The sequence below is a fragment of the Simochromis diagramma genome, unplaced genomic scaffold (genome assembly GCF_900408965.1).
Source record: "Simochromis diagramma unplaced genomic scaffold, fSimDia1.1 OVJJ01000669.1, whole genome shotgun sequence".
Classification (NCBI taxonomy): Eukaryota; Metazoa; Chordata; class Actinopteri; order Cichliformes; family Cichlidae; genus Simochromis; species Simochromis diagramma.
Genome location: NW_024387458.1, coordinates 1,148,979 through 1,174,462, shown reverse-complemented (window position 1 = coordinate 1,174,462; position 25,484 = coordinate 1,148,979). Strand labels below are relative to the sequence as shown.

General features: G+C 43.6%; 1 protein-coding gene across 9 annotated transcripts in view; it reads right to left on the bottom strand.

Moving 5' to 3' along the window:
- jakmip3 (Janus kinase and microtubule interacting protein 3) overlaps nucleotides 1–25,484 on the bottom strand; it is a 36,256-nt gene that overhangs the window by 8,587 nt on the left and 2,185 nt on the right. For 5 of the 9 annotated variants that reach the window (XM_040014051.1, XM_040014050.1, XM_040014055.1 and 2 more), the window contains 11 exons: nucleotides 24,995–25,237; nucleotides 23,863–24,102; nucleotides 21,425–21,619; nucleotides 17,588–17,701; nucleotides 9,707–9,862; nucleotides 6,836–6,973; nucleotides 6,014–6,049; nucleotides 5,778–5,849; nucleotides 3,910–4,014; nucleotides 3,017–3,145; nucleotides 2,846–2,929 (listed from right to left, as the gene is read on the bottom strand). In XM_040014051.1, the coding sequence (XP_039869985.1) occupies nucleotides 2,846–2,929; nucleotides 3,017–3,145; nucleotides 3,910–4,014; nucleotides 5,778–5,849; nucleotides 6,014–6,049; nucleotides 6,836–6,973; nucleotides 9,707–9,862; nucleotides 17,588–17,701; nucleotides 21,425–21,619; nucleotides 23,863–24,102; nucleotides 24,995–25,237 (1,512 nt within the window). The remainder of the gene's footprint in view (nucleotides 1–2,845; nucleotides 2,930–3,016; nucleotides 3,146–3,909; nucleotides 4,015–5,777; nucleotides 5,850–6,013; nucleotides 6,050–6,835; nucleotides 6,974–9,706; nucleotides 9,863–17,587; nucleotides 17,702–21,424; nucleotides 21,620–23,862; nucleotides 24,103–24,994; nucleotides 25,238–25,484) is intronic. The other 4 variants (XM_040014057.1, XM_040014058.1, XM_040014059.1 and 1 more) reach the window with 2 other exon arrangements.

Genomic DNA, 25,484 nt, shown 5'->3' with positions numbered 1-25,484 from the left:
ACTGTCAATGTTGTGATCGTGTGATCTGTTTTCAGACCTGTTCTCTGTTCTCATCACACGTGTTCAGCTGTGTTCCATAGAGAACCACTGGTTTTGCTGTTATATGTTCAGATATATATTTAAAACTATCTATTCAGGATTGCATACCTCTCATCATGACTCTTAGTCTATTTATACCTTGTTTAGCTTTTATACTTGTATGTTTATTTTTATTTTTTTATTTTTGTTTACCTTGTTACTAGGGGTGCAATGATACTGGTATCGATATTGAACCGTTCGATACAGAGCTTTCGGTTCGGTACGCATATGTATCGAACAATACAACATTTTTAATTTATTTTATCAACTTTCCTTCTGATGATGCTGTCTGTGTTGAGCGCTCAGTGGATCTGCGCTCGACAGTGCAGCCTAGGCGGAGTAGTCGAACGCAGATTCACTGAGCGCAGGGCAAGCTAGCGAGACAGAAGCTAAGCTCTCCTTGCAACATGGCAAATTGAACCTCCCCCACCCTCATTCAGATCTGTTCTTTAGAACTATTTTGGTCTTCATGTGACGTATGACCCTGAAGGTAAGCGCGTCATGGACTAAAGTAAAACAGTATGTTGGATGTGCCACGCAATGCTCAATTACATGGGTGGGAACTAGCGTGTTAGCGCAGTTAGCTCGTTAACGTGTTGGCCGTCCAGCCCCACGCACGGGGCGATCAGCGGTAGCTCGTTAACGGAGATTTGCCGCGTTGTGGCGTTAACGTCATTTCAGATTAACGCTGACAGCACTAGTGGGAACACAACGAATATGACTGCACATTTACTCCGACAGCATCCTAGTGCAAAGACAAGTGGAAGCAGACAAAAACAACAAGCACGCATGCTACAAACTTTACCCGAGTCATTTAGACAGCCGTTAGCACAGGATTCTCCTTATGGGGACCTGATATGTTTAATATGCTGCTGAGAATATAGCCCAGAAGAAGCGGATAGTATAGCTTTTATTTTGGAAAGAGCCATTTCTCTGTAATAAACTCTCTTTTCCAAAGATGAGGGATTCCTCCATCAGATAGATTTATTATTTTTGTTGTTTCAGCAACATTAAATTTAAAAACTGTACTTTTGAGTTAAAATATTTATTTATAATTTTAATAAATGACAAATTAAAAAGGCATGAACATTTTTTTGTATCAAACCGAACCGAACCGTGAATTTTGTGTATCGTTGCACCCCTACTTGTTACCAATGTTCCCTCTAAGCGGCGCACGTGCACACAGGAACAAGAATAACTTAATGTATTTAGCTTAACTGGCTGACATTTTTGTGTTATTCTTGTGATTTCTTATTGGCCTTGTTTATTCCACTATATTCTAGTTGCTTCTGTATGTTTTTTGGCACTTAACTAGTCCCACAGTTTTTATCTGATTTTCGCCATTCAAACTGGCGACAATCTGCTATTTCTACTCTTTCCTGCTATGACTTTTGGTGCTCATATACTTTTTGAGATATTAAATTTTTATGCAATTTTTTTGTCCCATTGAAACGAATGGACCACATTATCAGTGTGGTCACTGATTTTGCTTGCCAGGGTGAACTGTGTTTTAACTCAGTGAGATGAGTAGCCGTTCTCAGAGCGGGAGGCCGGGGCTCGAATCCCGCCTAGGGCAACATTTTTTTCAGGTAACAGCTAAACTTATCAACACAAATGTCAGCTTCTTCACCCCTTTTCAGCAGAATTATTAGTTTTTTCATTCCTTTTCGGGAAAAATTCCAGATTCTTCAGCTGTTTTTTAGCAGAAACTTCCGCAGCACAACATTCCGTTTCTTTTCAGTTTCTTCACCTCCTTTCAGCACATAGTTTGACTTCTTCAGCTGTTTTCAGCAGATTCCCCTACACGGCATTCACACAGCATTTTCGCAGGAAATGCAACTTTTTCTGGGTTAAAATATTTCTGCCAAGTATTATTTTTCCTCTTCGTTATTGCAGTAATTACATTTTTGTTAAGTTCCTATGCTTTTGCAAAGTTATTACCATTGTTGCAACGTTTCAGCTATTTTCAGCAGACAGCTTCAGCGTTACAGCATCCACACAGCATTTTCGCAGGAAATGCAAATTTTTCTAGTTCTATAAAGTTGTTCTATATAGCGTGTAACTGTTCATATAGAGCGTTATTAAATTTATTGCTAATGCACATTGACTTCTGAGGAAATTTTAGATGGCACTCATCATCAGAAAGGTTGCTGGCCCCTGGTCTAACAGATCTTCAGGATGAACATGGATCTGGTCAAGCATTCAAAGATTTCCTCTCACCTTTATCCATATTTATGAGAGAAAATGAAAAAGAAAAGTCAGGGCGTGCTCTCCTGAACTACCTCTCCAACCGTTTGCACCAGCAGAAATGGCAGCTGATGAAGTTGTAATGTTGTGTAACTCTGGGCATGTGCAGTAGAGGTTCAACCTACAGGAAAAACAGCGCTTTGGACACACCAAATTGTTGGATGTGGAGGTTTTACACCCACCAAGCACCAACATGAAGGTTTTGCCTCTTTCTCCAGACGTTAAGGTCAGAGCTCGAGGAGGAGCTACGACCTGCCTGTCACTGTGAGTGGAGACTGTATCACAGCTGTGCCTCCTGCTGGCTCTCTATGGAGTACAACTGTTCTACTATGTAGTTTACTCTACCTCTGTATGGCTCTGATTGGTTCTTTGATTAGCTTGAAGACACACCCCTTTATTGCAGGATTCTAGCCTAGAACCAATCAGAATGCAGATAATATTCTCATTCACCTGCCTCCTCTTGGTTTTATCCTTCTGTAATTTTTCTGCGTTTTAGAAACTCAACAGTTTTGCATGTTACCAGTCCTTGCTGCTTCAGCGCTGATTCCAGATCTGAAACTCTGCTCTGGTATCGACTGATCTCACTCAGCAGCTGCTCTCTGGTCTGAAACACAAAGAATACAACCGTCAACCTGTTAGTGCCTTGCTTCATTGCAGCTAATGCAGCCCTCTGTGCCCCCACCGGGGTCACCTTGATCTCCTTCTCTGCATCGTAGTTTCCGCCACTCGTCTCCGCTAACAGAGCATACGCTCGCTGCAGCGCTTGGTACTCCTGAGTCAGCTGACGGTAACGAAGCTCCGCCTCCTCATGCACGCATAACTAAAACACACAAAACCCCAACTTCAGACCAGCGAGTCAGAGCAGTAACTGAAACAGTCTCAAGCTCTCACTGTTGCTGTCATCATGAAACGTAATACAGATAGCACAACCAATCATGCACAACTACACACATATCAGCCAATCAGACACTTGCAACATGGTTAATATCGTGCCACTTCAGATTTAAAAGCTATTTCAGAAATAAACTCCGTCATCATCTCCATCAGCTCTGTTTTTAATTCAATGACTCTATTAGGACTGATGCAGTTAACTGTTTATAGATCAGGGGTGTCCAACTCCAGTCCTCGAGAGTTTTTAGACGCATCCTTGGTCCGACACACCTGAATCAAATTTATGGCTTGTTCCTAGGCCTTTGCAAAACTTGATGGGATGCTGAAGAGGTAATCCAACCATCTGATTCAGCTGTGTTGGAGTAGGGATGCATCTAAAAGCTGCAGAACTGTAGCTCTCGAGGATTGGAGTTGGACACCCCTGTTATAGACACTGGCAGCTTAAGCAGGTTACAACTTAAAGTACCTGAAGGATGTTTTGTTGTTACTATATGAATTATTATTTAAAATCTAGCAAAGGTGGATCTTTGAAGGTTTTGTCTTTCTGTCGGCTCTCCATCAAAGGCTGAGCGCTGTCTGTTCCAAGAGTCAGAAACTACCAGCTGTTTCCTTTTACATCCCACTGGACTTAAGGACACGTTTGGATGTCCTCACCTTTGGAAACAGTGGGTGTGTGTACGTGTGTGTGCGTACCTCGTCTGGTTCAGTATCTGGAGTTCTGTCAGTGTGAAAGGACAAAGACGAGCCATCAGAATCCACAGACGCCTCTTCATCATAGCCATAAAACGTCTCAATGACCTGCAGGCAACACACAGAGACACAACGTAGTTCTGAAAACCCACCACAAAGTGCCATAACACCATCAAGACATCCTCCATTTTTCTACATCACGCCCAGTTCAGGATGCTTTACAGATCATCAGAGATCTGATTTCTGGTCCAGAAGAGCTGACCAGAGTTGGTCCAACCAGCTCTCAGTATGTTTACATGAAATCATCGAAATCTGATGATTGGGCTGTAACCTGATTGGTCAAAGCCAATTACTGATGGAGCTGTGACAGGAGAAGACTCTGAATTAGTAAACGCTGTTTAGTTTGTGACCTTTTAATATTTCAATCATTATTCAGAAAACACTGAATGTCTGTCACCACAGTGACTTAATTTAAGGAGCTTGTAAAAACACAAGCGACTGGACTCGTTTAAGTTTCTTGAAGATGTTTCAAGTTTCATCCAAGACGCTTCTTCAGCTGTAAAACCAAATAGTGGCGTGTCCCTTATTTGATCATTACCCTCATCACAGGAGCCAAAGTGAAAAAAGGTGTAGTTGCTATTAGCAGAGGTTTAGCTGAACCATCGTGAGTCATGTGACCTATTGAGATCAACTCACCCATGTGAGTGGGCGTTAAGGTCTCTGTGAAGGATCTCAGAACTGGATTATAGATGGCAGACAGTTGGTGTCGTAAGCCCCGCCCTCTGTTCAAAGATAGCCGTTCACAGTGGACACAGACTTTTACTCCTCTTTCAAACCTGTCCTCTCTGTCCAACATGTGAACATTTGCATCCTTAAAGCAGTGACCTTTGTCCTTTAGTACAGCCGAGCCTTGTCCCGTGGAGGTGGCTCTTCTATGTTGTGCGTTTATAAAGTGGCTGTTTGGTGTCTCCAGTGTAGAGGTCTGAGCACTCCTCCCTACACTGTACAGCTACGCTACATTGTTGAGGTTGTGTGTGGGATGAACCAGTTTGTGTCTGAGTGTGTGGCTGGGTACACTGGGATGTCGTGCTTGGAGAAGACTCTCCTGAGTTTCTCTGATAAACCTGCCACATGAGGGATGACAGTTGTTCTGTTTGTCCTTCTGATCCTCCCTAGTTGGTGTCTGACCGTCTTTCCTGTGCATCTTTGTTGATTTGATGAAAGCCCAGCTGGGATAACCACATGTTTATGGGCTTTCTTTACATGTGTGTTCCTTTGTTTCCCCTTCTGGCTTAGAGGGGATGTTTTTCCAGGGTTGCAGGATCCCGATTTCCCCAAGTTTGTGTTCCAGAGGGTGGTGGAAGTCAAGTGGGGAGTAGGTACTGGTCTGTGTTTGTGGGTTTCCAGTAAATGTAAACGTTGAGGTTTCCATCCTCCTCAATGTGCCATAAATAGCCCCTACACGTCGTTTCTACTGACGACAACATTAAGCAGACATTTAAAAAAAAAGTTGTCACCTGGTGTTACAAAACACCCTCTCAGTGGACCAAAACTGGAGGTCCAAAAATGACTTATAAAAGACGTTGCTCCAACTTCACTTTGCGTAATGGGATGCACATTGAGTCTGAGCTGCTGGAGCTTTGCAGCAGGGCTTCATTTGCTGCTTTCAGGAACAAGCTGCACACAAAACATCTATCACACTGAAAGCGTTCTGCACATGAAAGAAATGCTGAGGGTCACCTGCTTCTGACCAGGTAAGCTGGTCAGCCTCGGTTTTCATGGAGATTCAATAGGTAAACAACTCGCTAAAGAATAAACCTGGCTTCGTCACACACAAACAAAGAAATATCGGGGTACAGGCCTGGCCTCACCCTGCAGGCTCTGAAGGTCCGTTTCCTCCTCCCCGATTCCTGACGCCGGTACCTCAGTAACATGTCTCTCTCCTACAGACAGACAGACAGACAGACAGCAGCATGTTTCACTATTAACAGAAATATCTTACTCTCAGGGTTATCACTGATTCTATGCATGTTAGATACAAAGCTCACAATCCATCACACAGGACACACCAACAACTGTATTAACACTGGTACTATTCAATACTTACAATCACATTCTTCACATAACCAGCTGTCTCCAGAGCCTGTAAACACAAACTAAGTCTTATTAAAGTGAAGTACTGAACTGTAGTACAAGTATAAATGTGTGAGTGTGTGCAGTACTAGTAGGAGCAGTAACAGTATTACTTGTCGTCTGTATGGACACAGTTGCTCACTTAATGGGTTTTTTCACATTGTGGTTTCTCACTGAAGGCATCAAAACTATGAATGAACACATATGGGCTCATGTGTGTCCATCCATCCATCCCCCTCTTCCACTTATTCAATTCAGGGTCGTGGGGGGGAGGGGGGGCTGGAGTCTATCACAGCTGTCTTAGGGCAGGAGACAGGGTAGACCCTGGATTGTTTCAAGATCAGGCTTCAAACTTTCCTTTTTGCTAAAGCATATAGTTAGGGCTGGACCAGGTGACCCTGAATCCTCCCTTAGTTATGCTGCAATAGGCTGCTGGGAGACTCCCATGATGCATTGAGTGTTTCTTCTTCACTCACTATGTTTTTATACAACTCTCTGCATTTAATTACTAGTTATTATTAATCTTTGGCTTCTTCCTGTTGACAGCAGATGGCCCCGCCCCTCCCTGAGCCTGGTTCTGCTGGAGGTTTCTTCCTGTTAAAAGGGAGTTTTTCCTTCCCACTGTCGCCAAAGCGCTTGCTCATAGGCAGTCATATGATTGTTGAGATTTACTCTGGTTTATTTGTATTATTGTAGGGTATTTCTTTTACAACATAAAGCACCTTGAGGCAACTCCTGATGTGATTTGGCGCTATACAAACTGAACTGAATTGAACTGAATCAGTGGTATGGGTACCTTGGACAGGTCATCAATGATGTGTTGCTGCTCCAGGACTTGTAACCGCAGAAACTCCATCTCTCTCTCGTCCTGACTGTAACCATGGTAACTGGTGGAGTGGCTGCGGTCCAGATCATTTAATGAACTTGGCCTCCTCTGTGGACCACAAAAGCATGGCTGTTACCATAGCAATGGTACGCTAAAGTATTTGATTGCTGTTTGATGGTTTTTCATGCTCACTGTCACCAAGTGCTCGGCCATGATGGGTTGTCTTTTCTTTCATATAGAAATATAACTAAACTGAATAGATGTGGAAGAAATGCTCAGCAGCTGATGCAGCACTGTTTCACTGTGTTTGAATAAAGTATACTATAACTAGGGCTGTTCGATGTAACAATATATATCGGATGACGATATAAAAACGTCTATCGTTTCATATTACGCTATCGTTTGTTTTGTGGTAAAATAAACAGTTTTCAGCAATATTTTTTCATGGTTTTGATGGTCACTGTAGAATTTCCCAAAGCTCTATCTTTCTCTTATATTTAATATAACCACACTACAGTGGACAAGTGACTGTTTTTATGCGTTGTCATTAGCAACAACGATGGTAAAACCATCGTGTGGCTTGTTTATTTTCCACATAAACCTTTCACAATAAAGCTGAAGATCCTGTTGAGATTTTTCAAAATAAACTGCAAACTATTTCGGACAAGAGTGTTTACGGACGAGAAGCTAAGAAAAAGCCCATAAAGAAAATTGCGTCCGTTTCAACTTATGTAACACTCGACTCCAGGTAAACGATGCCGAGCTGAAAACACTTCACCCAGTACATGGGGCCAACAGTAACTTCTGACCTGAAGACCTAAGTGCTCGGGATGGAGCATGAGGTTTCAACAGGTCAGATGGACTGGGTTTTTAAAATGAACCCTAAAATTTACTGGCAAACTGTGAAGAGAAGCCAGAACTGGAGTAATGTGTGACCTCTTGTCAGTGCCAGTTAAAAGTCTCGCCGCAGCATTCTGTACAGTTTGAAGGCGATCCAGAGCGGATTTGTTGGAACAAGTACAAAGACCGTTACAATAATCCAAACGAGAAGAAATAAAAGCATGAATCATCTCAGGTTCTGTCTTTGACACCAGTAGTCTGACAAATGTTTCTTCGATGATAAAAACAGTTCTGGACTAGTTGTTTGGAAAGATTCACACTGTGCTGTCAAATATGATGCCCAAGTTTCTGAGACTCGATTGAACAGAAGGGCGTAAAAAACTGATATGCTGCTTAATTTCTGAGATTATATGGTCAGGACCAAAAATCAAAGTTGTGATTAAATTGTCATTTGATCATTGTTTGATTTCTGACAGACAATTATTTAAACAAGGCAATTCATAAAACTCAGAAGCTTAACAGTACAACTGAATGTCATCAGCATGGAGATGATAATGTGGCCTAGAGGGAGGATATACAGCAAAAAGAGAATCGGACCTAAAACAGATCCTTGAGGTGCCCCAGAAGGCAGAGCTGATGTTTCAGACAACACGATTCATACAGACAGTAAAGATCTCTCAGATAGATGCGACATAAACCATTTTAAACAACACCAGTAATCCTGAACAAGTCCTACAGCCTATTTATCAGGATGCTGTGATCAACAGCATCAAAAGCTGAGGAGAGAACCAGTATAACCAGTACGAGCACTCCCCAGAGTCTGCTGCCATCAACATGTCACCACACACTGTAAGTAAAGTGGTTTGACTCGAGTGCAATTTGTGGAAACCAGACTTGGAAAATGTCCAGAACATTGTTCTTCCCCAAAAAGCTGTTCAGTTGTTCTGCAACTGTTTTTTCCAAGATCTTTGACACAGATGATCATTTTGATATTTTCAGTGTGATACTGAGAGGATGATGGAGAGATAATAGACCTGATGGCAGCGACTTTATTTGCAAAATAGTTCAAAAATTCATTACAATCAGATTTAGTATAGACTGGTACATGAGGAATATCAAACAACACTTTGGGATGGTTCTTTTTTGAAATTCAGTTCTAGCATTTTTTTATCATGTCATTAAGTGAGGAAATTGATTCCTTGAGATGTATCCCATGAACCTCGAGCTTGGAAGCCTTCCATAAACGTTCCAACTTGCGACAATATTTCCTAAAATTCAGAATATTTTCATTTATCCAGGGACAGAAATTTGAAGAATGGACGACACTTTGTTTCAGAGGCGTCCCTGTATATGAGATAGATTTACATTACTTGTTAAAACGTACGTATATATCTGTGTATATGTTTGTGTATATAGGTAGGTATGTATGTGTGTATGCGTATGTACTCCTTTGTATGTATAACTTGTACATATCTTTTTTGTGTAAATGCCTGTGTTACTGTGTAGCCCGTGTTACGCTATTGTGTGTTACACACACTCCCTCAGTAGGTACCCTTAAACTTATGTCTATCTTATCTTCCTCTCCTATCCAAAAACTGAATGTAAATCTACATCCTGCCAACGGAGAGATGCCAAACTGTGTTTCATTGTTCTTGTAACAGTGACAATACAGATCTATTCTATTCTACAAGACGCCAAGAGTCCTGCCAGGGTCAAACGTGGCCGAGAGCCTTCCAGCAGCGTCCTGGTTTATAATCGGGATCATTCAATCTTTTGGATCATTGGTGTAAGAGGTGAAAGATCCAAATAAAATGACAAATTAAACTTCAGAGTCTTGTAATTGGGTTGTCAATGAAGTACCTAAACCCTGAAGTGTGAGTGAATCCTGACACCTGCTGGTAAAAAGCAGTAACTGTGTGTGGAAGCTGGACATCACATCAATTCCAACACCATCACCAGTTTGACTGATACAGAATAGGGTGTGTTAGAGTCAGAGGTTACCATAGTTACCATCTCCAGATTCTCCTGGGTGACGAAGCGAAGCTTGTTATCGAGTCGACGCAGTGCTAGAGCCAGCTCTTCGTTTTTGCGGCTCAGACGCTTGTTCTTGTCCAGAAGAGGAAGAAACTGACTCTCGGCCTCTCTCAGGCGCTTCAACTACAGAACACACGAAAAATAAAAACATACAGGCAGGAAGAGGACAAGGATTTTATCAAGTAATTCGTTAGCCCCAGGTAAGATAACATTAGGGTGACAGTGCCCTACAGTGTTTGTAGTTCTTATGATTGGAGTCCATTAAGCTTACTGTCTCATTTCAAGCTCCATATTTTGTTTCCTGGACTGGAGAGGCACTGCATGAGTTGCGGTTCTTTAGCTGCATGAGGTGGAATGTAACAATTAATTTACTCAACATTACCCACTACAGCTGTAGCTGCCTTATTAGTTAGGATCAGCCTGGGTTAGAGTTAGGACAATAAAGGGAAGGAGGAGCTAACACGAGACCCAGCGTGAATCTCACCGGGCGTGCTACTGATTGAGAACATTTCAGTCACTAGCTTTCTCTGCCAACTTACTCCTATACAGCTTGAAAACTGTGTTTCAACCAACTTAAGCACTCTGGAGCACCACAAAGAAGACCGGGACAGTAGAAGCAATATACCTGCAAGTGTTTCAGGTCCATTGTTATGGGGAAACAAGGCACTGACTCCATCCAGCAGCAAAGGAAACATGTTTGGAACGGGCTTCTCCTCAGATTAGCAACATGATGGAGATTTTGGTGTCCATAGATAAAAAAAAACCATCGAGCTTTGACATATACCTGCCCCCACTGGAAGTCTTGCATAAAGACTTTCAGGTGCTGCGTAAGTCCGTGGAGTTCAGCCAGCCGCAGGTGAACACACTCACTGCTGTGGCCGGGGAGAGTCGGGGTAATCTCTCAGCGACGGTATGACCCAGATCTCAGACGAAAATTAAAAAAAAATCAAGGAAACTGTCGTCGAGCTCCAGGCCTGCAGCATGCTGCAGGCCTGGAGGCATCCTAGAGAAGGCAGCAAAGGACCTGCAAACTACAGTGAGACATTACATCTAGATCCACCTCAAACTCCACATGGTAAAACATCAGCTTCCATTATGTCCATCATCTGGGACGTAAGCAAGCTGATGGACGCAGACCCAGACCAACTGTGTCCAAATTGGAAAACTTTAAACAGAAAGAGCTGGTGTAGAGCCATGGCTGGGAGCTGACAGCAACAAACTTCAGTTTCTCAAAGAGATCCTGGAGCAATGCAAAGTCCTGTTCCTGATCTGAAAGAAATTCATCCACGGAGGCTCCCGAACTGTCACCGTGGTCTATAAACTGTGCATCAGTGGCAGCTTTATCGTGACTAGACCATCTGTAGCTATACTAAGGCCTCCTTCTCATTCTTTTCCATATCCTTTTCCCCTGTTTAATAGACATGTCTACACAGAACAATTCATGCTGGTTTAATGACCACAGCCTGTTTTCTCGTGTTGTTTTTTCTTAAATTCCCCTCTATTTGTTTGTTGTTGTTGATATAACGTCACTTGCGAATGGTTCACTGGTGGCTGCACATCTCAGTTTTCACACCTTTTCTCTTTTCTCTCTGCACTCATTGTATTTGCTCTGCCTCCAATGCTGTGATTTACTTCACAATCATACAGCACAGGTACATACACAAGGCAGACAGACACACACACAGCGATTTAGCGAACATTCAACACCCCACCAGTTACTTTAAACATGAACGCTCTGAGGTTTGTCACATAGAATGTTAATTAGTTTTCTTCACTTGGGTTTTGACAGCCTCGGTGAGATGGGCGCGCATGGAGTCGTAGATCAAAAGAGACGGAGATTTGTGGAAAAAGCCATCCGGTCTCTTGACATAAACTTCCCTCAGCCACTCGCTCATCTTCTCTTCGTCCATCCAGCCCTTTGAGTTAGCCTTCACGATGACGCCGGCCGGAAACTTTTCTTTTGGTAAAGTCTTCCTCTTGAAAATGGCCATGGGTGGTAGTTTCTGGCCATTAGCTTGGCAGCCCAGAACTACAGTGAAGGATGACTTCTCGTTCCCTGTGGTGCGTATAGATACCGTACTGGTCCCTGTTTTCTCGACAGTACGGTTCACAGGGATGTCAAAGGTGAGGGGGACCTCGTCCATGTTAGTGATGTGTTCTGGCCGGATCTTCTTTTCAGTGATCTTATTCTGGCAGTAGGTGCGGAAAATGGCCAACTTTTCTTTGTAATCGTTTGGCAGTTGCTGTGAGACAGTAGGTCTTGTGCGGATTGAGAGATTATGCCTTTTCATAAAACGGAAGCACCTCGAAAGTTGTTAATCTGCATGTCACGTGCCGCTGTTGCCTTGAGTCGAATAGAGACTGTAGAGACACTTCTACCTGCTGTTCTCTGTTCAATAACCCACTGTTCAATTTTGTCCTCTAACTGCAGCATCGCGCCTTGTTCCCTCGGAAACTCCTTTTGGTCGTCTTTACTTGTTTTAGGTCATCTTCTTGCTTCCTCCACTTGCGCACCATGGAGTCATTAATGCCGAATTGTCTGGCAGCTGCTCTATTTCCATTTTCTTCTGCATAACTAATTGCTCGAAGTTTAAAATCCGCTTCGTAAGCGTGTCTCTTCGCGGGTGCCATTTTGGAGTCGTTATACACACACAACACGGTAATGTTGTGTTGAAGCACAGTACGTATTACTCCGCGAGGCTCCTGGCAACGGTAACCGTAATGCTCCAAAAAGTGGCACTAAAAATCTTTTTTTGACAGATTTTTGAGCACAGTGTGCCACATAAAACCGGTTCGAGGTCAGTAAGCACAAACCAAAATTCATACATAAGGCGCACCAGATTATAAGGCGCACTGTCGATTTTTGTGAAGATTTAAGGATTTTACATGCGCCTTATAGTGCGGTAAATACGGTAAAACAAAGACATGTAGCCATATTAATTAGCAGAAAAATAAACTTGACCATTAGCAACAGTATTACAGATCCAGAAGGTGGATTTATAATACTTAATTTATGTTTTCAAAATATGGATCACTAAATGTTGATAGGCCCTCCTTTTTATTACATCTTCACTTCACTTTCAGATCACTCTGACACCACTCCTATAATAGGAGGAGACGTCAACCTGGTATTTAATCCAGAAATTGATATGCTCAGTACAGCTGTGAGTCAAAGGAACTGGAAGTCTACCGACATTCTCAAACAACACATGAGTGATTTTGGTCTTTGCGATGTTTGGTGTTCATATCAGTGGACATCAGAGTGGGAAAGATAATAATGACCTTCCAGGAATATAACGGTGTTTTTTTGAAAATCAGGAAAGACAAAATAAGATCTCGTCACAAGGAAAATAATACACAAATAAAATAGAACCGAAAATGTAATCATTAGAAGCTCCCTATTAACATACAATTAACAACCTGAGAAAACTAAAACTATAGTTAAATGAAATAATTAATAATAATAAAACACAATTTCTGATACAAATGCTGCATTTGAAGAACTTTAAACATGGCAATAAATCTGGAAAATTCCTTACTAACCAGTTAAAGATAAATAAAAAAAAAAAAACATCTATAAGGATTCAACGGAGAACAGTACTCCACAACAAATAATTAGGAAACATATATTCACCCCAGATTAATCCATGCTGACATTGAAGAATTTCTTAACAATATAAATCCACTGAAACTAAACGGCTAACAAATGACAGCTCTGGATTCACCTCTCCAGTGTCTGAATTTCACAAAGCCCTACAGCATCTCCCAAACAATAAAGCCCCAGGTCGAGACGCTTTTCCAGCAAAGTTTCATCAACATTGGCACCCACTTTTTTCAGAATGGTAAACCAAATTCAGAATGAACTCTGCCATTGTCAGTGTACTTCTTAAACCAGCCAAAGACCCTACATAAGGAAACCATTTGACCAGGTAAACTGGAAATTCATACACCTCTCCAAGCACATCAGCTAGGACAAACAACCTTACTCCCCAGCTTCAATCTACAGAGGGGCACCAGACTGGGCTGTCTGCTTCCCCCGTTGCTTTTGTCATTTTCATCAAACCACCAGCAGTAGCAATCAGACACAATGTAGATATTAGAGAAATTCAAACTGGAAATACAGACCATACAGTAAGCTTATATGCTGATGTTTACTTTTGCGTGGTAACTCACAAACCTCTTTTCTGAGGACAGACACTCTTAATATTATACTACTCCATCAGCTGAAGCAAATCAGCAGTTCTGCCTTTGAATTGTAATTTTCAGAACTGCTCCACCACTCCAGTACGGTCAGGTGACATTAATTAAATCTGGGACTCTCCACCATCTACCCTAGAACTGAAGACGAGAGGTGAAATGTCTTCAAGCAACTTGAAGAAGTACAGATGCTTTTCTTTCCAAGCTCCTTAGACTACGATCACCTGGATCAACTCTGTTCAGGTCACCTCCTCCGGTCCTAGCTGTCTACTAAAATAGAAAGCGCACGATTAAACAATCAGTCCCAACTGCTCTGCCAGCCCTCACAGAACTGCCTCCGAGCCCACTGCACAGCCTCTCCTTTCCAGCAGAGCCGCAGGCCAGAACTCGCCACGTAGCCATGACCATCTGTGCCTCCAGCCTATAGAGCACCTTTCACTTAAATGGCTGGAGAGCCAGATACCACTGGGTGATCCAGACATTGAGATCCTTCATGCGGTGAAGCTATTGCAACAGTTTTTGGTCTGAATGAACATCCCAAGAGATAATAACGAAGGCAGTCGACCACCCACCAAATTGCCAGGCATTCCTTCTCCACTGTGCTGTATATGGCCTCTGTCTCAGGGCAGTCGACCCCCCTTACCTGCTGGGGCAAAACAGCCCCGAGCCCAGTTTGAGGCATCCATCTGCAGAATGAAAGAAAGGGAAAAGTCAGGGGTGTGGAGCAGAGGTTCCCCACAAAAAGCCTCTTTGACCAGGTCAAATGCTGCCTGGCACTGACCCATCCTCTGGTGCACGTTCTCAAGTGAGATCAGCCAAAGTGTTGGTCAGCTTCATGAAGCCAGACACAAACAGCCAGCCCCCAAAACCACTTCACGTCTTTTTTGGTCATGAGACGCAGGCAGGATGTTATAGCTGTATTTTCTCCATCTGTGGACACACTTATCCAACTCCCAGGTGGTACTGCAGATACTGTACCTCTGTCTGTCCAACCACACACTTCTTCCGGTTGGCCGTCAGCCCTGCCTCAGGCACTCCAGGACCACCGCACATGCTCCACATAGATGTTGTTATGGATCATAATCTAATCCAGGTAGGGAGCAGCATATGAAGTGTTTGGATGCAGCACTTGGTCCATGAGAAAGGTGACTGGGGCTCAGAACAACAGAAGTGTGATGAATTCGTGCAAACCATACAGAGTGGAGAAGGCCCGTTTTACTTAGACTCTGGAGACAAGGATCTATCCCCTGGATATATCCAGTACCTAACCAGTCTAGGAGCTCATCGACCCAGGGCATAAGTATCAAACTGTGATACCTCATTTACCTTGTGATAATCCACACAGGAACTACAAGAACTATGGGGTTACACCAGGAACTGTGGGATTCTTCTGTTACCCCTATCTCCAGCATAGCAGCCAATACAGTGTGAGCTATTTGCCTTTTATGTTCAGGGACTCTATAGGGAAGTGCATGCATCGTGGCTCAAGAGTTGGGAGTTCGCCTTGTAATCGGAAGGTTGCCGGTTCGAGCCCCGGCTTGGACAGTCTCGGTCGTTGTGTCCTTGGGCAAGACACTTCACCCGTTGCCTACTGGTGGTGGTCAGAGGGCCCGGTGGCGCCAGTGTCCGGCAGCCTCGCCTCTGTCAGTGCGCCCCAGGGTGGCTGTGGCTACAATGTAGCTTGCCATCACCAGTGTGTGAATGTGTGCGTGAATGGGTGGATGAATGTGTGCGTGAATGGGTGGATGACTGGATGTGTAAAGCGCTTTGGGGTCCTTAGGGACTAGTAAAGCGCTATATAAATACAGGCCATTTACCATTTACCATGCACAGTCACTCAGGGTGCTTTTCAAAACGGCGCTCTGTGAGAGTGGTATGACGGGGCAGCAGGGAGAACACATCTGGAAAAAGCTTTTGTAATGCAGCAACTCATACAATACAAAACTCTCCATAGAACAAACTATACAGGACAAAGGATGTTCCACAAAGGTCTTGCAGACTCTAGCATATGCAAACAGTGCAGAGGTAACTCTACTGAGAACTATATACACACACTACCGTATATGGTCTTGTACACCTGTTCAGATGTTGTGGCAGAGACCAGGGCCGTGCAGAGGTTTAAAGGGGCGGGTGCTCAAGCCCCTCTAGCCCCCCCCTCTGCACGTGCCTGGCAGAGACCTATCCACATGGTTTAGTTGACATATCCCAACCTCAGCCAAGCTGTGCATCTTAGCTGATGTAAGTGAATTAGATATGGAAACAAATACATCGCATAGTCCTCACTGTGTGAAGGGGGCCCGGGAGCCAGTATGTGAACGTGGACCGAAGCGCAGATCAAACATGGAGACAGCAGATAGATTTCTCACAGGCTTTATTACAAACACGAAAATAAACTTGAAACATGAGGAAGGGAAATGTAGTGTGTTCGGATGTGGAGTAACTGCAAATAAAGGAGAATATAGTTAGAAGGGAAGCGATGGGAGCTGAACCAGAGGTAGATGAAGATTGGTTTGAGTTGCTTGCTTGGCAGGTGGAGCACGTGGGGCTCTGAGGGGGAAGGAGATGCTCCGGGTAGCATTGATGGAGGCGAGTAACTGAGTTTGTTTCTGACCTTAATTCCTTGTGTTCCAGAGAGTTCCAGGCCTCTTCTCTTTGTGTGCATGGTCCAGGGCCCTGGTGCTGGGGTTGCCCATTTTCTGGTTGGGACCGTGCTTGTGTGGGGGTGGACTGCATCCCCTTGGCTGCTTCACCTGGTGGGGTGGGTAGGCCCACACTGAGATGTCCGGTCTGTGCCTTGGGGGCTTTTGAGTACCTGCAGGCTTATATGCTGAGAACTACATGCTTTTTCCTTCCCCGCTTCTTCTGACAGCACAACACTAACACACGTAATATCACGAGGGAGAATATATGCCTCACAGGCCTCAATCGGTAGGACTTTGCTCACTGTGCTGCGCAGCCATTAATTACACTGTAGTCATTACAGTTCAGGACACATCACCATACACACAGGATGTCTGGGGGCATATGTGATACCCAGAGGTTGGTGGGTGGGCTGCTGAGGCGGCGATGAGCACTGTTGATGAGCTCATGTCTCCTCAAATCTAATAGCAGTCTAATTTCCACACTCACCCAACAGGCCACCACTGCACTGACATAAAAAGAAACATACTGCTCATACAAACGCTCACAATCTTCTCCCACATATGACAAAATTGCATGTTTGAGAATCTTGCCTTGTTGTGTCTTTCAGGTGCTTTGTGTTTTGTTACAGATGCAGCAGTTGGAGACCCTGTTTGCATCAACCTAGACTCCCCACCTTCACCAAACTGGCCTTCAACCTCCTGTCTGCTTCAGCACAACACCCACTCTGATAATAATGTAAAAAATATATATATATAAACAAAAAAAAAGATTAACAATAGGAGCCTACAGAGAGTCCATAGTTCTCCTCTTGGTAAAACAAATGTGTTTGGCACAACAAAGCATTCAGGCCATGATTCTGTTTGCTAAAACTACCACACATGACAGGTAAAGAGATAAATAAAGAAATGAGCAAGCACAATGGGTCCAATATAAGGTTTTGTGTGTGTGTGTGTGTGTGTGTGTGTGTGTGTGTGTGTGTGTGTGTGTGTGTGTGTGTGTGCGCTTTACCAATTCGTTGCGTTCTTCTGACAGTAGAGCATTTCTATCCTCTAACTTCCTGACGACGGCACTGAGCTCAGCTATCTTCAGCTGAAACCTCCGAGTGTCACGATCCTCCTGAGACTGAGCACAAGAACGACAGCCCAGGTCAAAGGTCAGCCACCAACCAAATACCTAACTGCAAACTGCATTCAAGCCTCATCAGCGTGGTAGCATGCAAACACATGAAAAATTGAAAGTTTCTTTTGTATTTTCATACAATAGGAATTTCTTCAGTAGAATTCAGTAACAGTACAAATGGTGTTAAAAGGTGAACCTCTAAGGAACTTTGGCACAAAGTCAACAAACCTTTACTGAGGACTTTACTTATAGACATCCCATTTTAGTGTTCTATCACTCTCTGATAACTAGTCAGTAAAATTTTAAAAGGTCCATGAGAAAGTTGAGTGCATCTTTCTGCTAGAGTGCAAAAGGCCAAGTTTGTTTTAAAAGCCTAAGTTTTCTGTCTCTCTCTGTCTACCTTGGCCCTTTGAGCCTGGTCTGTAGAAGAAGACTGCACATGTAGTTTGTGTAGACACCACATTTCTTGAGGTGAAACAGCAAAAAGTTTGGCTGAAGTCAACCTGTTATTGGCCTTAATTTCCGGTCTCAAATTAGCCTGGATGGTAACTCAGGACTTTACCATGCTGTACACTTCAAGACTGTTAGGATGGCTAGGAAGGCCCTGAAACACTCTGCTGGGCAACTGGGGTATTATTTATAAGAAAGGTGCCTCTGGTGGTATACTTTGAGAGAAGTACAGCGTGACTGAGTCTAACTATTAGGGGGTATTATACTGTGTTATTTACAACATGTTGGATATTAGTAGTCACAGAGCAGTCATTAGGTCAAGTACCATCTCAACAATGATTATGAAACTGACCTCCCAGCCCACTGTTCGTCAGTGGTGCTAGTTTCAGTCATTGTGCAAACGTACTGTTTATAAGGTTGGAAATTTGCAGTCAGACTGAAGAAGTCACCTGGATGTAGGGCTGCTCAATTAATCGAATTTTAATCTCGATTACGATCTGGGCTTTCAACGATCATTAAAAATGACTGAGCCGATTATTAGCCCCTCCCTCGTGCTTTACTCTCGCGCTGCTCCGCATGGCAAATCGAGCGCACCTCTCTGCGTTTCGAACACGTGTCACAACAATTAAGATCAGCGGTCTCCAACCTTTTTTGCGCCACGGACCGGTTTATGCCCGACAATATTTTCACGGACCGGCCTTTAAGGTGTCGCGGATAAATACAACAAAATAAAACTAGTACCGGTACCGAAAAAAAGAAGATTTATTCATAACACACGTGAAAAGACCCAGGAAAACAGAGTAAACGATAAAAACGATAACAAAATAACGCTGAAAACCGATAAAAACCTGAAAACCAGACATTTCACACCTGAGCCTCAACTCTCGCGGCCCGGTACCAAACGACTCATGGACCGCTACCGGTCTGAGGCCCGGGGGTTGGGGACCGCTGATTAAGAGGACCCGAGGGAAGCTCGAAAGCTAAGCAGAAGTTATTTGGAGAGGAGAGTGACTGCTGTTGGTTGAAAAGAGGTAAAAAAAAACTTCAGTGGTGTGGAAACATTATGGGTTCAGACACAGTGTGTAAACTTTGCTACGGTGTAGCTGCACCACAGAGCAACACTGCAAAGTTCACTAAACACAGATGTTTACATTTTTCATTGATTTGTTATATTGCAAACATTTGCACTGTTATCAGTATTTGCACACTATTTTATATTATTTTTATTTTTAAAGTCATTATTCAACACATTGTTATTGTTAAATAAATATCGTCAAATAATCGACATCTCAATTTCAGTGAAAATAATCGTGATTATCATTTTTGCCATAATCGAGCCGCCCTACCTGGATGAGTGACAAAAAGGTTCTCCCGCTGAAAACGTCCAGATAAACAGAATCAACCTTTTGAGGTTTACTTACCTGGATGATAGAGCATGCATCAAGATACCAACTCAACAGTTTGGAAAGGGTTAGTGTTAACACATTCAAACACAGTTTATATGAACTATATTTGAAGAGTTTCAGTCAGGTTTCAGAGCTCATCACAGTAAACAGCTTTAGTGAAGGTTACAAATGATCTGTCCAGTAGACCTCAGTGCAGCGTTCTACGATGCTGAGCATTTTTGTTACAGCGATTAGAGAATGCACTGCTGTGGTTTCTTTAATCATATCTAAATAACAGACTCCAATTTCTCCATGTAAATAGGGAGTCTTCTTTACACACTTAAGTTAATTATAAAGTTCCACAAGGTTCTGCACTAGGGCAAATATCAGTATCAGGGCAGTGTCATTCAAAGGCTTGCCATACATTTTTACTGCTATGAGGATAATACCAAACTTTATCTACCCATCAGGGAATGTCTTAAAGACATAAAGACCTGGATGGCCGCTAACTTTCTGCTTCTTAATTCAGATCAAACTGAGGTTATTGTACTCGGCCCTGAAAGTCTTAGAAATATGGTCTCTAAGCAGATTCTTACTCTGGATGGCATTACCTTGGCCTCCAGTAACACTGTGAGGAACCTTGGAGTCATTTTTGACCAGGACATGTCCTTCAACGCACATACTAAACAAATATGTAAGACTGCTTTCTTCCATTTGCGCAACATCTCTAAAGTTAGAAATATCCTGTCTCAGAGTGACGCTGAAAAACTAGTTCATGCATTTATTACTTCCAGGCTGGACGACTGTAATTCATTATTATCAGGAAGTCCTAAAAACTCCCTGAAAAGCCTTCAGCTGATCCAAAATGCTGCAGCAAGAGTCCTGACAGGGACTAGAAAGAGAGCAGATTTCTCCTGTTTTGGCTTCCTGTTAAATCCAGAATTCAAAATCCTGCTCCTCACATACAAGGTCTTAAATAATCAGGCCCCATCTTATCTTAATGACCTTGTAGTACCATATCACCCTATTAGAGCACTTCGCTCTCGCTCTGCAGGCCTACTTGTTGTTCCTAGAGTATTTAAAAGTAGAATGGGAGGCAGAGCCTTCAGTTTTCAGGCCCCTCTTCTGTGCACACTCACTCTACTTTTAAAATTAGGCTTCAGTTTTGTGACATTTTAAAAGTCTGTCTCAACACAAGACCACAGCACTGTCTTGGCATTGGTACTTGCTGTGGTCCCTGATGCTGTTTGTCCTTCCCAGCATTAGTCACCTGAACACATAATCTTATTTGTGTGCAGGTTTTTGGATGGCTCAGTGAATGTTGAGTATATTGATAGTTGATGAAGAAGGAGCCTGACGTGGGATGTTAAAAAATACACAGAGCCCCTGAGAGCTGACACTGGGGAATGTTTGCTGGATTATTTTAGCTAAACTGCTGCCTTCCTTCTGGTCTATGTGAACAGTGAAGGGAAACACTGCAGACACCACAGTAGAGAGATGCTGTGCCAGTTTAACTCTCTGTGAACAGCTGATCTCTAGCAGCATCCAGCTGCTCTGTAGGTATTATCCTGTCTTTGACTGCTGCGGCTTGGTCTGTGGTGCTGTGAATATTCGGTGAATACAGCAGGCTTGTATCACTAAAGTCACAATCATAAATCGCAGCCATGACGACAGGCTCAGTCCCAGTGGTTGCTGAATCTGCTTTGTTTCTGCACTGGTGCAGGCTTGTGCCTGGCACACAGCTGAGGGTGACACAGTATATAAGTCGTGAATCAGTAGCACAACACAAACAGGAACTCCCACTGTAATGCTCTGGGGCTTTTGTGACATGAAGCAAATGAGATGGCTTTTTCACATGCAGTTTAAACAAGCAGGAAGAGGCGGAGCTTACAATGTGAGGAGCGTTGTTGGGGTTGGGGTTAAGAGTGGGGTGGTTTAGCCCCACCCTCTGTGCATCTCTCAGGGCTGCAATTTGCTGTTCAGCAGCCTGAGTCTGCAGCTGGAGGCGGTGGGCGTGTCCAGCCTGCAGACCGAGGGCTTTGTCCAAAACACTGACAGCTCTGTCCTTCAGCTTTATCTCATCCATCTGCGCACAGACAGGTGAGAGACAGACATTGAGACAGGTTAGAGGAGACGGGGTTAGTCAGCTACGTCCTTCGGTTTTCTCTCTCTTCAGTCAGGTGAGACACAGACAGGTGAGACGGACAGGTGAGCGACAGACAGCGAGACAGATTAGAGGACGCAAGGTTAGTCAGCTGTCTTTGTTTTATCAGAGACAGGTGAGGGGTGAGAACTGAGGCTCGGGTTATTTCAAACACACAAGTGAGAGTCAGGTCCAGAAACGACTTTCTAGTCTTTGTAATGTAAAATGAAGCAGGTGGTTTTTGTACCTGAATGACTCGTGTATAGCACACTGAGTATCTGAGTTTCGGGTTTGTCCAGAGAAATCTGGAGGTGCACACGCTCATAAACAAGCTAGAGTCAGAAAGTTTTGTGACTCTGCCCATGAGAAATTATTTTGGCTGATGTCTCAGGTAACCTTTGCAGGATGTTAGTGCAGCTGCTTTGGTGCTGGATCTAGTTTGCATCTGTGATTTTACTGTGAACTTCCAACCCCATCATATGTAAGCGAGCAGTACGTTTACTTACTCACTAACCTAAAAGGTGAGATTAGTGTAACCTGGTAACCACCCACACAAAGTCTTGGGGTGCGAATTTGTCCGTTCTACCTTAAAGGAAGTATGTGAGGGAGGGTTCGGGACCGAGGACAGTGGTCAAAATGAAATCTTGAAAAGTTTTCGTTCCATGGCCAGAGGCATGAACCTTGTATGTGATAAATTTACTTCCATCTTTCTCCATCTAAAGGATTTTCTGACTCCCAAAGGCTTCTACAGTCAAGTTCAAAGGTCATGTTTGTCAGCACTAATGACACACTGAACAAGGCACATGTTAAATATTTCTGGTTTGATTGCAGTTGGATGACTTCAGGGTCAAATGTCAACATTGTTGAGTTTAGTATGAGTTTGTGTTGCCTTAAGATTACAGCATGCTCAGGTTGAATTCATCGTTGTCCCCGGCGGAGTTTCAGTGAGCCGGTGTTCAGCCTCTGTACTGCACCAGTCTGTGTTTGTGTCGTACCACTCCGTGTTACTCATGTATTCACTTTCATAATAATGCATTTATTCATCAGAGTCCACCAGAGGAACGCTCCAGTTTTAGTGGCTCATTCATCTGCCAGTTTCACATTTTTCATCTTATTCAGAGACAAGTTGCACGATGTCTATGGTTTAATATTTTTAACTGACTGCACAACGACAGGCTCAATGCTTTGGTCAGGTTTAAACGCTGCATCCAAACAGAAAACGACCCTTCACGCTCGTTTTCTATTTAAAAAAATGCCGCTGGATTGATGATTCCCATGTTTCCAGAGTCACAGCAGTTGGGAATTTCATCTTAACCGGGACTTCATTTTTGCCAGAACGCATTTTTGATTTTTAATAAGCATAAATCTGCAGGAAGTCTAACTCTACATTTAAATTCTGTTTTTATTTTTTCATCAGAACATTACACAACTCCACCAAACCTGCAGTGGAAGAATAAACAACTAAAATTGTCTTTAAACATTAATATAGTGAGACACTCAATTCTAATCCATCAAATTCTACTGTGTGTTAACGACAGAGCTGCGATCTGATAAATCTGTTTACTTACAGTCGCCATTTTTAGTCTCCTGTCTTCAAATGAGCTGAACTTTATTATTTTAGTAGACCTTCTCCAATTATACTGAACAAAGTGTTTAGAGCACACACGTGCTCATATGCTTTGGAGGTCACATTTTACGCCAACTCCCGCACTGACTGCCCAGGGTCGTCACGTCCACGGAAGATGCAACCCAGGCCGCCCCCGAGCAACATGGCGGAGGACTTTCAGAGATCATCTACCCACCTTAGATGCTGCACGGGATGAGGCCAAAGCAGCTGCAGCTGACCGATTATGCTGGCGAAGACTTGGCGCCCAATGCGCCGAACAGCGCAGGAGGACCCAAAAGACATGCTCATACAGCACACAAGTGCTATGTGCTGTGTGCAGCAGCTGTGTTTCTTTCATTCTGTCTTCTGTGTTTAACCTCTTTATATTTTCTAGGTTTACCTTTAGTTGTAATGCTAATAGTAAAGCTGTCCATGTTTGTGATATGTCAGACGCTTCAGTATCCAAACCACCGACCTTCTGATTAGCAGATGAGCCGCTCGGCCACCTCAACACACACGCCTGGTTATGTGTAACTATCATGAATGTGTAAACAGTCATGTGTGTGTCACAGGCTCCTACCAGGCGGCGAATCTCTCTCTCACAGTCTCTCTTGGTCCTGTTAAGCTCCTCTTGGTGTTGATGATGAGCTGATCGCAGCTCGGCCGCTCTGGCCTGGCAGGCCTGCTGAGCCGATGTCAGCGCCTCCTCAGCATTCCTCTTTGCTCCTCTCAGCTCAAGAATCTCGTGTTGGAAGCGACAACGCTCCGCCTCCCAGCTCCTTCTCGCCTCCTCCACTTCCCCCAGCAGGGCGCTCCTCACCTGAATAGCATGAGAACAAAGAGCCAATGGTGTCCTCTGGCGGTAAAGAACGAAAACAGCCCAGATGCAGGTATTACAGCTACTGTGCTGCAGGGGTCGTCTTCACACACTGAGGTTAATTATGGAGTTCCACAGGGTTCAGTGCTAGGACCAATTCTGTTTACATTATACATGCTTCCCTTAGGCAGCATCATTAGAAGACATAGCATACATTTACACTGCTATGCTGATGACACCCAGCTCTATCTGTCCATGAAGCCAGATAACACACACCAATGAGTTCAACTGCAGGAATGTCTTAAAGACATAAAGACCTGGATGGCCGCTAACTTTCTGCTTCTTAATTCAGATCAAACTGAGGTTATTGTACTCGGCCCTGAAAAGCTTAGAAATATGGTCTCTAACCGGGAATACATTATGAGGGGTTGTATGTTAAACAGCTAAAGCTTTATTTTCCAACAGCTACTACGCCTAAAATGAGAAGTGTTTGAAATTAAACATAACAGACTACATTTTTTCTACAGTGAAATTGCAGAGGCAGCAGCAGTAAATGATATTTATTACTGGGATGTGCAGAAGCTGAGAACAGCTGATCTGCTGGCCTGCTTCATGGCCTGCTTGTGTCCCATGCTTGAGTTAAATTCACTCTTTGCCAACCTCTTATGTCATTTGTGCAGTGTGATGCACCCAGGTGCAACTCGTTAACCAAGCTAGCTAGCATTAGCTGATAACTTAGCACTCCACCCTCATCCAAATATATTTGTCTCAAGAGACAAACATCACCGTGGCCAAGTTCATATAATATGTGTGTACAGTGGAGGAGGAGCTTAATGCAGTGAGCACAATATGGACAGATGGATGGTGTCGGACAGGTGTGTTTTAGGTGGTTCACCTTGTCTGTGGATCCATCCCTTAAGGTGAGCACCAGTCCATTAAGACGTTGGATTTCACCATCTTTGATCTTTATGACCCTCATGAGCTCCATCTCATGTTGCCGTAGTAACGTCTCCCGGGTGAGTGCAAGGTCCTTCTGCTTCTCCTCGTGGAGTTTGGTCCTCAGCTCAGTCACAGCAACCGCCGCCCGGTGATGCTCTGCCTTCAGCTCCTGACTTTTCTCCCTCTCCAGTCGGCTCACCTACAGTACTCAGTATTATCATTACATTACTCTCAGTACTGTGAAAGTTTTGCAGTAATCTTTGTGGTACTCTGAGTTTTTTCTTGATGCATACTCAATCATCCAGGTAAGAAAATCCCAAAGTTTGATTCTGTTCATCTGGATGTTTTGAGTGGGAGAAACGTTTCATCATCATCCAGGTGACGTCTTCAGTCTCAGCTGACTGCAGGTTTACATCCTTATAAACAGGACATTTGTATAATGACTG